At 34.5% G+C, this 15,101-nt stretch overlaps 1 protein-coding gene across 1 annotated transcript in view; it reads left to right on the forward strand.

Annotated features, from left to right (window-relative positions):
• AGO3 (argonaute RISC catalytic component 3) overlaps nt 1–15,101 on the forward strand; it is a 119,082-nt gene that overhangs the window by 41,087 nt on the left and 62,894 nt on the right. The window contains exons 4-5 of the mRNA XM_024738807.1: nt 1,400–1,608; nt 2,422–2,558. Coding sequence (XP_024594575.1) covers nt 1,400–1,608; nt 2,422–2,558 — 346 coding nt within the window. The remainder of the gene's footprint in view (nt 1–1,399; nt 1,609–2,421; nt 2,559–15,101) is intronic.

Here is a 15,101-nt window from a genome sequence, read left to right on the forward strand (position 1 = left end):
TTTAGTTGTTTTCTTGTTTTTTTTTTTTTGACCCTTTTTTTTTTTTTTTTTTTTTTTTTGAGTATTTCCTTACTTTTGGGCACAAGATGTTCCAGGTTCATCTTGTGTTTTCCCTGCTGTAGTCCTGCAACCAGCCATATCTCAAAGGTACACTGGTTTCTTTTAGTTAGGGAATACAATTTAGGAACCAAAATCTGGGTACTGGATGTGCTTATTGCTGCTGGGGTATATGTGCTTATAAGCCCTTTCAGTGGACAGAGATAGAAAATATAAATACATAAATAAGTAAATAGATAAACAAAACAGATAATAAATATTACATTTATATAATAAACCTAACATATGTATCCTGCAAGTACCACTTATTGTATGCAATATCGTACAGTATGTTTATTGGAAATCATGAATTCAAACTGATTCTTCCAGTTCTAGTCTATCCCAAAAGGATTCTTCCTTTACTCCCTACATTGCATATTTGTGTCTTGCTTCTCCTTTAAGCCCCTGACTCTCCAAAATATTACCACTTTTACTTATTTGTTCAGCCCTACAGTACATATAAAATAGTTTCTGAATTACTACACTATATCACTATGGAAAACAAACATAGTAGTAAGAGTTTAAGGTTTTATTTTGTATGCAGTTCTTTCCCACCCACCCCTCCTCCACACCCCTAACCAAGAGTATAGTCAATATATTATGTTCAGGAGTTACCTGAATTAGTGTTTTCTTTTCTTTCTTTTTTTTTTTTTAAATATTCTTTCAATCTGGCTATGTTATTTGTTTGAAATGCATTTGGTTTCATTTGATTTTGTATTCAGTTTTAGTTTTTTCTCTCCATCCTTGTTGATCTTATTTTTATTTTTTTAATATTATAGAACTTAATTTAACATGCTTCCAAAAGTCAAAACTAAGCTGAAAAATATACTCAGAATTGTTAATCCTTCCTTTATTTCTTCCAATCTGTTCTTTCATATCCTTTGAAAGTAACCCCTTTTTTTGTTTGTTTCTGATTCATGCTTTCTGTGTTTCTTTTTACAAAAATAATCAGATATATGAATATTTTTCCATTTCCCCCTTTCTCACATAAAATATGGCATACTATTTGTAATCTTTTGTACTTGCTTTTTTTCACATAACAGTGTAGCTTGGAAATTATTCCATAGCAGTTCCGTTACCTTTTTTTTTATATCTGCCTAAATGGTCATTTAGGTAATTTCCATATTTTGCAATGACAAAGAATGCTGGCATAAATAACTTATTTACATTTTAGTCTGTCGATTTCACATTGAGATTTTTTTTTTTATATTTGCCTTGTTTTCTCTTAAATATTTGTATCAGTTAAAAATTATTGTATTTATCCTTTAAAACTTTTACCAGTTGACTCTTCTCCCATCAACAGGTAGATTTAGATGTTACTTTACCTGGGGAAGGTGGAAAAGATCGACCTTTCAAGGTGTCAATCAAATTTGTCTCTCGGGTGAGTTGGCACCTACTACATGAAGTACTGACAGGACGGACCTTGCCAGAGCCACTGGAATTAGACAAGCCAATCAGCACTAATCCTGTCCATGCCGTTGATGTGGTGCTACGACATCTGCCCTCCATGAAGTGGGTGCTTCTGGCTTTTTTTTCCTCTTTAGGTTTTAAGTGTGAAAGCTTTCTTCCCAAAAGTAGGTTGTGCAGTCTTCCTTTGGTTAACCTTCAGATGTTGTATATTTTGATTATCTCAGTTGAAGAATAGCATGCATACAAATTCATTGAGAGAAGTAAGTTACATAAAATTCTCTGACCTGTGAAAGTAAATGCACATCATTAGCGTAGCTTTTTTTTTTCAGAAAAAAATGTCTAACCCTTTTTCTTAGGAGCTATAAATCTTAACTAACTGATACATTATCAGTTTTAGTATTTTAGTTAAATCACCGTGTTTTAAAGGTAATTTCATTGTTTGTATAACAGTATCAAAGTGTGTTGAAATTGTTACTTTTTTAATCACACTAGCATCTCACATGTGTATATATATATATATATCTATTTGTATATGTATAGGATCAGTGTGTCTTTTTAAAGAAAAATATTATGTCCTACAAACAACATTTATAGAAGTAGCTTTTTGATCAATAATTATTTATTCTTTAGCATTTTCTAAGGTTGGAACTATTTTTTAAAACTATTTTAAATAAAATTTAATCTTATTCAAATATTAGTTTTAAGTATAGAGAATTTCAGTGAGGGATGGTGTTTTTTCATTTTGAGTGGTTGCTTTTTGATTTCACAAATTTGGAAAATGTTTAGTTTCATATATTCATAATGAGAGGCATTATTATGATAAGTTAAGATTATATCCTCTAGACTCACCTGTTCTGCAGATTTAAATACTCAATGGGAAGGAAAATATTGAACATGCCATTTTAATTTTTGTAGATATACGCCTGTGGGGCGTTCCTTTTTCTCAGCTCCAGAAGGATATGACCACCCTCTGGGAGGGGGCAGGGAAGTTTGGTTTGGATTCCATCAGTCTGTTCGGCCTGCCATGTGGAAAATGATGCTTAATATTGATGGTAAGGGAATTAAAACCATATTCTGTGCTGGGTAGTTGATTTCTATATGGCCTGTGTGTGTGTGTCTGTATATATGTACATTTTATATGTAATTATATGTACTGGTGTCTTGAATTAATACTTGGACATATATTAAGACAAACTGGAAAAACTTTTATTTTTTATTATATTTCATTTAGAAGTGCTTTATATAGAACTTGTCCTGGAATGCTACTAAACATGAAGTAAGCAAATGAAAGCAAATGTAAAAGCCTTGACATGATCATCTGAGCAATTATAATTCATTTTTGTCCTTAACAATTATATGTCAGTATTTCATTATGAAATACATATTTTAAAGGAAGAGAAGTCTGTTGGTCTAGGTGACCCTTAGATTGTGCCTACTACTGATGTTTAATGTGGTGCTAATTGCATTCTCATTTTTAGGTGGTTTTTTTTTTAAGAATATTTTCGAGTATATATAAAAGTAGAGAGACTAGTATGATAAACTGCTGCCTATGTAGCCAATATCCAGATTGTCAGGATTTTTCTGCCTTTGCTTAAACTAGGTACATTTCTTCCTCTACTGTAGTAATTTTAAATCAAATCCCATACAGCATGTTATTTTTTCCCTACTACAGTGTGCACCTCTAAAAATATGGATGTTTTCTTACACATTCACAATGCCACTATCATATGTAAAAAATTTAATCATTTATTTGTAGTTTCTAATCCCTGTCCATAATCAGATTTCCCTGATAGTCTCAAATATATCTTTCTATAGTTGGTTGGTTCTAATCGGGATTTAAACAAGATCCACACATCGCATTTGGCTATTATGCCTTTTAAAAATGTAGTAGTCCCATTTCCTTCCCTCTAGTTTTGTTCTTTTTCCTTTTTTATGTCATTGACTTGTTGTAGAAACTTTCACTTTTCCTGTAGAATATCCAAAAATCTGGATTTGTCTTTTGTTTTCTTGTGGTGTCATTGTCTTCTTCCTCTATCCCCTATATTTCCTGAAAATGAAAATTGGCCCTGTAAGCTTGATTCAATTCTGATTCATAAATGCTCTGTATTGTATCATATTAGGAGGCATATAGTATATAGTGGTCCCAACTTTAGTGGTACTAAGATTGATCAGTATGTTCAGAGACCAGTAGGCCTGATCTCTCCATTGTAAATTTCCCAGACAGTCTTTCAGTCACTGATACTCCATTCGTTGATCATTGTTACCTGAGTCATTTATTTCACTAGTCATTTTTTCACTAGAAAAACTGGTATTTTTTCTAATTCTGTTATTCCTTTTACATGAGGTAGAATTCTTATGTGGAAAATCACATTGTCCTGTTGATAATTCATAGTCTTTGATAGCTTTCTTGCTTTCTAACACAGCAGAATTTTCCAGATTCATCCTGTATGTCCTCCTCTATACCTGGAATCAGCCATTCCTCCAAGGATCCCTGGGTCTTTCCAGATCAGTACATAGTTTTGTCATTATTTTCAGCTGCATCTACCATTGTGGGGATACGTCGAGATGATGTATTTTTAAAGTCATCTTTAGGTGTATACTAGGGCTGTTGTGGTTTTTTTTGCGGTACGCGGGCCTCTCACTGTTGTGGCCTCTCCTGTTGCGGAGCACAGGCTCCGGACGCGCAGGCTCAGCGGCCGTGGCTCACGGGCCCAGCCGCTCCACGGCATGTGGGATCTTCCCGGAACGGGGCACGAACCCGTGTCCCCTGCATCAGCAGGCAGACTCGCAACCACTGCGCCACCAGGGAAGACTAGGGCTGTTTTTAATTATTTTCCATTTCAGAACATCATTCATATATTTTTATTTTTAAGATAGATTCCAGGAGGTGAGATTGATGGGTCAAAAGCAGATATATTTGTAATTTTGATTGTTACTGCCAGATTGCCCTCCACTGAGATTGTAAATATTTTGCATCAGTAAATGAGACTACCTGTTTCCCTATATCTTTGCCACTAGAGGTGTCAAACTCTAGATTTTTGTCAATCAGATTTACAAGAAATAGTTTCCTTATGTACTGTTATTTTGCATTTGACCATCTTTTCACATATGTAAGGGCCACCTTATTTCTTTTTTATTAATTCTTTATGTCCTTTGCTCCTTTTTTTTCTGTTGGGTTTTTGGTCTTATTTACTGAGAGAGCTTTCTGAAATCAAGGAGATTAGCCCTTTGTGATATGAATTGCAGATATTATCCCTAGGTTGTTATTTGTCTTTTGATCTTTGGTGTGGTCTTGTTTTTACTTTTTGTCATGTAGAAAGTTGTCTTTTGGTGGGGCTGTGTGTTTCGGTCAGTCCTTTCTTTTATAATTTTAATATCTTCTAGGGCTAGTCTCATTTTTCTCTTCAGGATTTCTAGGCCATTCTTACTTATCTCACTATATAAGCTTTAGAAATACCTTGTCAGAACTAGTGGTTATGGGAGGATGGACTGTTACTTTTACTGTGACCTCATTACTTTTAAATTAAGTTACTGAGTCTTAAGATAGTGAGTCTTTCTATCCAAGAAAACACTATACCTTTCCATTTGTTCAGGATTGCCTTTGTTTACTTCAGGAGTGTTTTAAAGTTTTCCTCACATAAAATTGGCACATTTCTTATTATCATTCCTGGATATGTCCTCTCTCTCTTTTTTTCCCTATTAAATGGGTTTATAGATTCTAACTGGTTATTGTTTATGTACATGAAGGCATTTAATTTCTGTATAGTAACTTTTTTCTCTCTGCCTTATTGAATTCCATTAACTTTTCAAGTGATTTCCTTGCAGTTTCTAGGTTATAATCATTTCATCTATGATGGTGATAGGTTTATGTCTTCCTTTGGATTTTTATACCTCTAATATTTTTTATCAGATTATATTGACTAATTAGATAGGACAGTGTTAACCATTAGAGAGTAGTGGGCATCCTCTTTTTATTCCTTACTTTAGAAGGAATGCTTCCAGTGTTTCTGCATTAAATACATATATGTATGTATATGTTTAGGAGCATCTGTTGGTTCCTATTTTATTGAGTACTTTAATCAAGAATGGATGTTGAATTTTGTCAGATGTCTTTTAGTGGCTATGGAGCTGATGATATGATATTTCTCTCCTTTTTTAACAAACACTGAACTAAACTTGTGTTTTTGGATTATTTTAATGTGATGCTGGAATCTGTTTGTTAATGCTTTACCTTTTTAGTCAAATTGCAAAAAGTAAGATTGATCTGATCTGCAGTCTTCTCTTTTTTATGCAGTCTTTATCAAGTTTTGGTATTAATATTTTGTTTCATAAAGAATTTAGAAGTTTCCCATTTTCTAAAATGTACAACAGTTTTTAAATAGTATTGAAATTATCAGCTCTTTTAAGATTTGGTAGAATTCCCCTGTAAAATCTTGTAGCCTGGTGTGTTTTGTTTTGTTTGGTGGGTAGCTCTTTTAAATCTTTCATTTATTTTGTGAAAAATCAGTCTGTTTAGAAATATATATTTTATCTATATCTAATGTATCTTTACTAAGTAGTTCCTTTTTTTTTTTTTTTTTTTTAGTTTTGTCTCCTTCTGTGGTTTATCCCCATAGTTTCTTTTTTATATTTGTGCTTTGTTCTTTCTACTCTTAAATTAGGAGACGTAGTAGTTTAATCAACGGGTTCTCCCCACCTCACCCCACCACCTCCCCCCACCAAAGAGCTTTTGAATTTTTTTCTTAGTTCTCTGGCTTTCTGTTTTCTGACTCCTTAATTTCTCTTTTTAGCTTTATAAATTTTTTCTTCCACTTTTCTTCAGTTAATTTAGTTGTTTTTCCTTCCTTTTTGAACTATATTAGTAACTCATTTAATTTCATTTCTTCTTATTAAAAAAAGTATTTAAAAAAATTATTTCGGGAATTCTTTGGTGGTCCAATGGTTGGGACTCCGCACTTTCACTGCTGAGGGTGTGAGTTCGATCCCTGGTCGGGAAACTAAGATCCTGCAGGCCGTGTGGCATGGCCAAAAATAAAAACAAACAAAAACCAAAAAGAACAGTTATTTTTCTTCTTATCACTGTTTTAGCTATGTTCCAAAGCTTCTAATACCTAATTTTTTATTATATCATTTTCTCAAAACACCACAGATTTCATTTGTATTTCCCATATTATCCAAATGTTGTTTGAGAGACTTTTTAAATTTTCAGATTGAAGATCTTTTATTTTCTGATTGTGTTATAAATTTCTAGTTTCATTGTGCTGTTAATCAGAGAATGTGGTTTGTATTTCTATTTTTAGAATTTGTTGAGAGTTTTTTTTTTTTTTTTTAGTAACCTAATATATGGTCAGATTTTGTGAATGAAAGTTCAATAGCTATTTGAAAATAAGATATAATCATTTTTTAGGATAGAGTCAAATGAATATCCATCAGCACTTCAATTCTGATTATGTTGTTTAGATCATCTATTTCCTTATTTATTTTTGTTTTCTTGTCTCAGATGGGAGAAATAAATTTAAATTTCCTATTGTGTTTCTATTTCTTCTTATATTTCCACTTTCATGGTGTTGCTGCTATAGTATTGGGAGCATATATACACCTATCTGTATTCTTCATTGATTTATACCCTTTACAATGATAAAGTGACTTTTTTTGTACTTTTGGGCCAAAAGTCTACATTGTCTAACAAAAGGATTATAATCCATGTGGTATGTTTTCTGTGCTTTTTAAATGCTAGTTCTGTTATTAGGAAAGTTTTTTTTTTTTTCCTCATCAGTGGTTACCTTCATACCTTCATATAATAATCATCTTTCCCTCTCTTTAAAACAGTATCTTTTGCTTTCCTTAATCAGTAACATTTATATTAGCTTTATTCTTTTCCTTCCCTTCTTTCCTCCCTCTCCTTTTTTAACTAGTTTTAGCCAATATAGCATTATTTTATTGTTGTTACGATTTTGCTTAAATTTATACTACTTGACTTTCAACTTTGACTCCTGTCTATTACTGTAAAGTGAAATCAATGAGTTTATGCTACTTTTTATGATTTTTCTGTTATTCATTTATTTGTATATATTACTGTTCCAGTGTTTTTTGAGCATGTTAACAGTTACATTCCATTCTGTCACCTGTATATTCATTCGTTTTCATCTTAAATCTACAGTTATATGTGTTGGTGCTAATTGCAAGTCCTTTTGCTAAAATTTTTCCTGTCATCTCTTGGTTGCAGTTTGTCTTCAAGTTGTTACTTCAGGAAGGGCTCATATGAGTAAGAGCTGAATTTTTGCATATTGAAAACCATTTGTCTATAGCCTTATTCCTGAAGGACTGCTTGGCTAGACATAAAATGATTGAATCACACTTTTTTTTCATTCAGTTTTTTCTTATTGAAGTATAGCTGATTTCCATGTTGTGGCAGTCTCTGCTGCACAGCAAAGTGACTCAGTTCTACACGTAGAGACATGCTTTTTTTTTAATATTCTTTTCCATTATGGTTTATCTGAATGACACTTTCTTGAGTTTCTTAAAGGTATTTTCCCACTGTCTTCTGACAATGAATGTTCAGTAGAGAAATATGATGTCAGCAGATTTTCTTTTCCCTAGAAGGGACCTGCTTTTTTTGTCTGGTTGCTGAAAATATTTTTTACAATTATTTTACTAGATTTTTTTTCTCAGTGTTGAGCATTTTGGGTCAGTTTTATTTAAAACATGGGATTCCCTTTGAAAATGTAGGTTCAACTCTTTTATCTTTTTTTTTAATCTGTCATTTATTTTCTTTTAAAAAAAATTCCATCCTACTTGCTCCTTACTGTGCCTTTTGTGATATAATTTTTACCATTTGCTCAGTCTTCATTTTTTGAATTTGAAAAAGTCTTTTTCTTCCATTTCGTTCATGAGTTCTCAGTGCTTATTTCATCTTCTCTTAACTGTTTGTCTTTCCCCTTAGTTCTTAAATTTCTGCTCTGAGATCTTTCTTCATAGCTGCATTAAGAAATTTTGAATTCATGTTAAAAAGTAGTGTTATAATTTTTTATCTACTTCGTGGTGGTATTTTCTGTTGAGTTTTCTTTGTCAGGAATGTTGTGCTGCTTTTTTACATTTTTAAAATGGTATTTTTGTATGGATACTTATCACTTTTGTTATTCGTATTTGAATGAGATGAGTTTTCCCAAACCACCTATTAGAAGAGACTGGAGTGGGAGAGGGAGGTGGGACAGGACATTAGGAGCAAGGTGGTTTTCCAGGCTTCTCTGCTCAAGGCCTCTGTCCTCTGTTGTTCTGATGGGTTCTTTCTTCAAAATAAATCACATCTCTTTTGCCTCTGAGTAATATATGTTTAAGGAGTTTCTGCTACCAGGGGAATTCAGCTCCTGCCTTTTTTTTTGGCGGTATGTGGGCCTCTCACTGTTGTGGCCTCTCCCGTTGTGGAGCACAGGCTCCAGACACGCAGGCTCAGCAGCCATGGCTCACCGGCCCAGCCACTCCGCGGCATATGGGATCTTCCCGGACCGGGGCACGAACCCATGTCCCCTGCATCGGCAGGCGGACTCTCAACCACTGCGCCACCAGGGAAGCCCAACTCCTGCCTTTGAAAGTGCCTGCTCAAACATTAGCAATTAGAGAATTTGTGAAGGGTACATGGTAGTTCATTGTACTATTCTTTTAACTTTTCTCCAAGTTTGACATTACAGAGGAAAAATGCAAGCCTTGGTTTTAGAAGGGTAATCCTATCTGAGATCTGTCACTTCTAGTTCACCCTCTACTCACTCTCATGACACTTTCTACACCTCCTTTCTCTACTTCCTTCTGAGATTTCCCGCATTCGATCTCAGAACTAAACATTGCAGTTCCCACTTAGGGTAGGAACCTCTCTCTCTGGAGTGAAAATTTACTCTTGCCCCACTAGGCTTTCTTTCATCTTTCATGTCTTTCTCCCTTGCATAGGTTCTACTAGTCCCAAGTACTTTGGGCCATATTTACTTACAATTTGGCATTTTCAGGTTTTTATTGTCTCCTAGGTTCACTGAAGATGTAGGGTTTTTTTTCCTTTTCTTTTCTCTCTTTCTTACATTATCTTTGTTGCTCTGTATCAAGTTCTAGGAGGAAAGTGGGAAATTTTGGAAATAAATTGCTGCTATTTTCCTACTGGAACTTAAAGTTCAGCTTTGGATATTACTAAAAAATAATTTCTAAATAACCCATTGTTCGAAGAAATCACAAATTTTAAATATTTTGAACTGAAGAGTATTGAAAATAGTACATATCAGAATTGGTATGATTAGCTAAAGCAATGCTTAGAGAGAATTTAAAACCTTAAATGCCTATTACAAAAGAAGAAAAGCATCAATTACCTATACATTCATCTTAATAAGTTAGAAAAATAACATAATTAAATGCAAAGAAAAATAGAAGGAAATAAGAGTTAAAAACAGAAAATAATGAAATAGAAAACAAATTTACCTCTATCCTGTAGGTAGGAAGACTTCAAAAGTTTTCAAGAAGGATAGTGACATGATCATATTTGTTTTCCAGAAAGAGACCTCTGGCAGCAGTGTGGAGAATAGATAGAGGAGAAAAAAACTAATCTGAGAAGCCAGTTAGGAGGCTTTTTCAATCACTAGTTCAGGTAAGAGATGGTGATGGTCTAATGTGGGATGGAGAGGAAGGAACATATTACAAAGATTAAGTTGAAAAAATAGGTTTAAAAACCATGTCCAGAAAAAAACTTTGGGTATAGTTACTGGTACATGGAACTGATTGGAAATGAAGAGACCAGAAGGTTTACTAGGTTTTTGAAGGAATTGGTTTTTGGAAGTAAAGCTACAATCTTAGTGTATTAGGTTCAACCAGAGAAGCAGAACCAGTAGGAGACACATAGAGAGAGAGAGCGATTGGGCTTACACAGTTGTAGGGGCTAGATAGTCAAGTCTGAAATCCTTAGGGTAGGCTATCAGGAAGGGCAGGCTAGAACACATGGGTATGGACTGTAGCTGCTGTCCATAGGTGGAATTTCTTCTCTCTCTTGGGGATACCTCAGCCCCGTTTTTAAGGCCTTTCAACTGACTAAATGAGGCCAACTCAGATTATCCAGGATAATATCCCTTTAATTACATCTATAAAATATCTTCACAGCAATACCTAGATTAGTGTTTGATTGAATAACTGTCAAGTAGTAGCCTAGCCAAATTGACATATTAAATATAAAAAAACAAAACCCCATACCTGGCCTACAGAATTCTATGATTATTCAGTCTTTGAAACAACCTTCATATTCCCAAACCTTCAGTGACTGTGCTAGCTAACTGTGCTGGCTTTTATAAACTAGCTTTCAAGAAGGGCATACTCACCAACATACATTCAGAATAGTGACTCATTCATACCAGGTATGAATGATAATACTGAATATGGGAGGTAGGTCTGCTGTTGCTGGTTAGTTGGCAGTATATACCATGTATAAATATGTCAAATGTAAATATGTCTAAAGCTTGAGGATTCTATGGAACATACGGACAGAGTCATCTAGTATGTAGTTGGAAATGCAGATGTGAAAATCTGTAGTGGTGTGAGCTAAAAGTAAAAGTTTTGGGACTCCTTAGTATATAAATCCATATTTGAAACTCTGAAAATGGAAAAACTTTAGAAATAGTATTTAGATTGAAAACAGGAATGAAAAGGATAGAGCCATGGAGAATACTAGCATTTAAGGAAGAGGAACCAGTGAGCAATTAATGATTATCACAGGCAGTATGAGAGCCAAGAAATGGTGTCAAGGAAGCCAAGGGAGGAAACATTCAGAGAGTAGATTTTACAGTTAAGCGCCGGAGCTTTTCCAGTAAAATCAAGAGTAAGACAAGGATGTCAATACTATGATATTTAGTCACTATTGTGTTTGCTAACTTCTGTTCTTCTTACAGGTTTCAGTCTACATGTTACTTCCTTGAGAAGCAGTATTTGACACCCTTCTTGCCCCCCATCCAGCCATTCCCCCAAGTCTGAGTTAGGTATTTCTCTTATGTATTCCCATAGTACAGTATACTTCCCCTGTAATACCATGTGTCACCTTGAATTATAAGTGTTTATTATTCTTTGTCTCCTGTTAGAATGAAAGCTCCATGAAGCTAGGGACTGTCCATCTTATTCACCAGTCTACCTCCATACCTGGCACAACTCTCGGTCATATTAAGCAAGGAATGAATAAATAAAACCAAGAACATGGAGGAGGAGTATCTAATTGAGCCTGGAAAGTTAGAAAAATATTTGTAGAAGTAAATGATGTCTGAACTGAGCTTTAGAAAATGTGATAACATTGAGAGTTTGGGTTGAAAAGGGGATACACAGGAATAAAAGATTTCTGAGAGGTCTCTAAAATATAAAACTTTATTGAAAGATATAAGTGAAGATCTGAATGAAAGAAATATATTAGGCTTATTGAGAAGACTCTGTTTGATAAGATGTCAATTCTCCCAAAATGAATCTGTAAATGCAATTTTAAGTAAAGTTTCAATCGGGTATATAGTGAAACTTGATAAGTCAATATTAAGATTTATATGGAAAAAATAAGTGACAGTGAAAAATCAATATAATTTTAAAGAAGAGTAAAGGGGGAGGAATTGCCCTCCTTATGTTGAAACTGTAACAATTTTAGCACCCTTTTTAAACTGCAGGGACAGACAGATTAATGAAGCAGAATATAAAGCCTAGAAATAAGCTCTGTGTGTGTGTGTGTGTGTGTGTGTGTAGAAACTTTGTTGATATTAAGTTGGCATTTCAAATCACTGAGGAAAGAGTAAAATGTTTAATAAACGGTGTTTATGCAGTTAACTATATGAAAAAAATAATTAGACCCATCTCACATCATATCCCAAATTTATTTCTAGGTGGATTGTAATCTAAAATTTGTAAAGCAAAACTTTAAAATTCTGTCAGGGACTTCCCTGGCGGTCCAGTGGTTAAGACTGCACGCTTCCAGTGCAGGGTCTGCAGGTTCCATCCGGGTCGGGGAACTAAGATCCCATATGCCATGTGGTGTGGCCAAAATAAAAAATAATATAAGATTCATTCCGAGAAAAAGTAAGAGAATATCTCTAACATTGAACAAAATGTAAAATGTATAAATCATAATAGAAAATACTGGTAAGCTTGGCTCTGTCAAAATTTAAAACTTATTTGTTATAAATACACCATAAAGTTAAAATGCTAGAAGAATATTAAAGCATATATAACCAAGAGCTTTATGGGATATAAGGCAATCAGTTAAAAAAAAAAAAGGTAATTCACAAAAGAGGAAACACAAATGGCCAATAGAAAATCAGATTCTCAAATTCATAAGTAATCAGGAAAATGCAAGTGAAATCAGTACCATTTCACACCTATCAGATTTATAAAAATTTAAGTCTTATATCAAATGTTGGTGAGGATAAAGTATAAGGAACTATCATGCACTGCTTATAGGCGTATGATTTGATACAACTACTTTGGAGGCCGTTTTCAATATCCAGTAAAGATGAAATTGAACATGTCTTAAAACCCTTAATATACCATAGAGGTATCTTGCAAAAACTGAGACATTATTTGTAATAGCAGAAAATTGGAAACAGCCTGATTCCTGTCAATAACAGAATAAGTAAGCATTGGAATGAGTACATAAATTGTTATATTGTGGTATACTATGTAACAGTTAAATGAATGAACCAGGTCTACATATATCAACATGGATTATTATTGAAAACAATGTTGGGGGGATGATCAAATAGCAAAAGGTTATGTTACTACTTATGTGAATTTTTTTTTTAAGTATATACTGGATACATACAAATGCAGTAAAAGTATTAAAACATAGATGGCGGTGCTTTGTGACCACCTAGAGGGGTGGTATAGGGAGGGTGGGAGGGAGACGCAAGAGGGAGGAGATATGGGTGTATATGTATACGTATAGCTGGTTCATTTTGTTATAAAGCAGAAACTAACACACCATTGTAAAGCAATTTTACTCCAATAAAGATGTTAACAAAAAAACAAAAAAACAAACCATAAAAACATAGATGGGACAAATACACACCAGTTTCAGTATAGTGCTTCCCTTTAGGAAGAAGGAAGGAAAGAAGAAAGAGGAATGAAATAGGTTGGTTGGGGTAGGAGAAGAGATAGACCTATAAGGCTACATGTTTCAGGAAGCATGTGACAGTATGTTTATTTGTGTGAACAAAGTGTGTAGATAATTTCAGGTGCCACTGTGAGGTAAAGAAACAAAAAGATCTGTGTTATCTTAATGAAATGAAATAAAACCTAAAATTTTATTTTCTTTTATTTATTTATTAATTTTTGGCTGCATTGGGTCTTCGTTGCTGCGCACGAGCTTTCTCTAGTTGGGGCAAGCGGGCGCTACTCTTCGTTGCAGTGCACGGACTTCTCCTTGTGGTGGCTTCTCTTGTTGGGAGCACGGGCTCTAGATGCGTGGGCTTCAGTAGTTGTGGCGTGTGAGCTTCAGTAGTTGCAGCTCGTGGACTCTAGAGCTCAGGCTCAGTAGTTGTGGCTCACGGGCTTAGTTGCTCCGCGGCATGTAGGATCTTCCTCGACCAGGGCCCAAACCCATGTCCCCTGCATTGGCAGGTGGATTCTTAACCACTGTGCCACCAGGGAAGTCCCAAAGCCTAAAATTTTAAATGGGTTTATTCTTATGAGACTGATGTGCTGCCTACTGCACTAAGAAGGCACTTAAATGAGTTTATTTTTAAATTGTCAATAATATATAATGCTGCTGTGAAAAATAATGAGGGAAAATATTACACTGACCACCTTACTTGCTTATATTTCCTTTCTTGTTTGTGTGGTTTTGATTTTGCAACCCTTCCGCTTGGTATATTGCACTGAACAAAATAGTCTTGAACTTGAAATCAACCAGAGAAGATTAGTATTGAGCAATATAATGAGTACTACGAGGAAGTACTAAGTGCAGTGGGACTGCGTAACAAAAGGATCCATTCTAGTCTCCGTGTTCAAGGAACTTTTCTCTGAGGAAGTGACAGGTGGGAGCTAGGTGAAATTTGTGGTGGAAATAAGCATGGAACAGTACTTTAAGAAAGCAAGCAATTTAATTCTAATTGTGTGACTTAATCTTGTCTTCAAAATGATTGTTTTCATGGTGTTTGGTGTTTAATATCTGAACTCTCAACTAGGTAACTTTAATGAATTTTACCAACCTTAGACACACAAAAAACTTTTTTTCACATTTCATTATCTCTGAAATCAGGAGATGTCTTGCAGTAGATCGTTTGTCACAGTTGAATTGGCAAATTTCTCTTTTAGGATACACACAATACTGATGTACCTTACCATAATTGGCATTTTAGAGTCAATGAAATGCAGAATATTTTTTTAGGTTGGCCTGCCTTTAGGCCTAACTTATTTGCAACTTGCATTTAATTTTTGTAATTATGCATTTTAAGAGCATCAGAGTGAATCTGGGGAATTTCCTGGTGGTCCAGTGATAAGGATTCCGCACTTTGACTGCCAAGGGCACAGGTTCAGTCCCTGGTCAGGGAACTAAGATCTCACAAGCCGTGCAACACAGCCAAAAAAGAGTGAATCTGGTACTTATT

The sequence above is a fragment of the Neophocaena asiaeorientalis genome, unplaced genomic scaffold (assembly GCF_003031525.2).
Source record: "Neophocaena asiaeorientalis asiaeorientalis breed wild unplaced genomic scaffold, Neophocaena_asiaeorientalis_V1.1 scaffold106, whole genome shotgun sequence".
In the NCBI taxonomy this organism is placed as follows: Eukaryota; Metazoa; Chordata; class Mammalia; order Artiodactyla; family Phocoenidae; genus Neophocaena; species Neophocaena asiaeorientalis.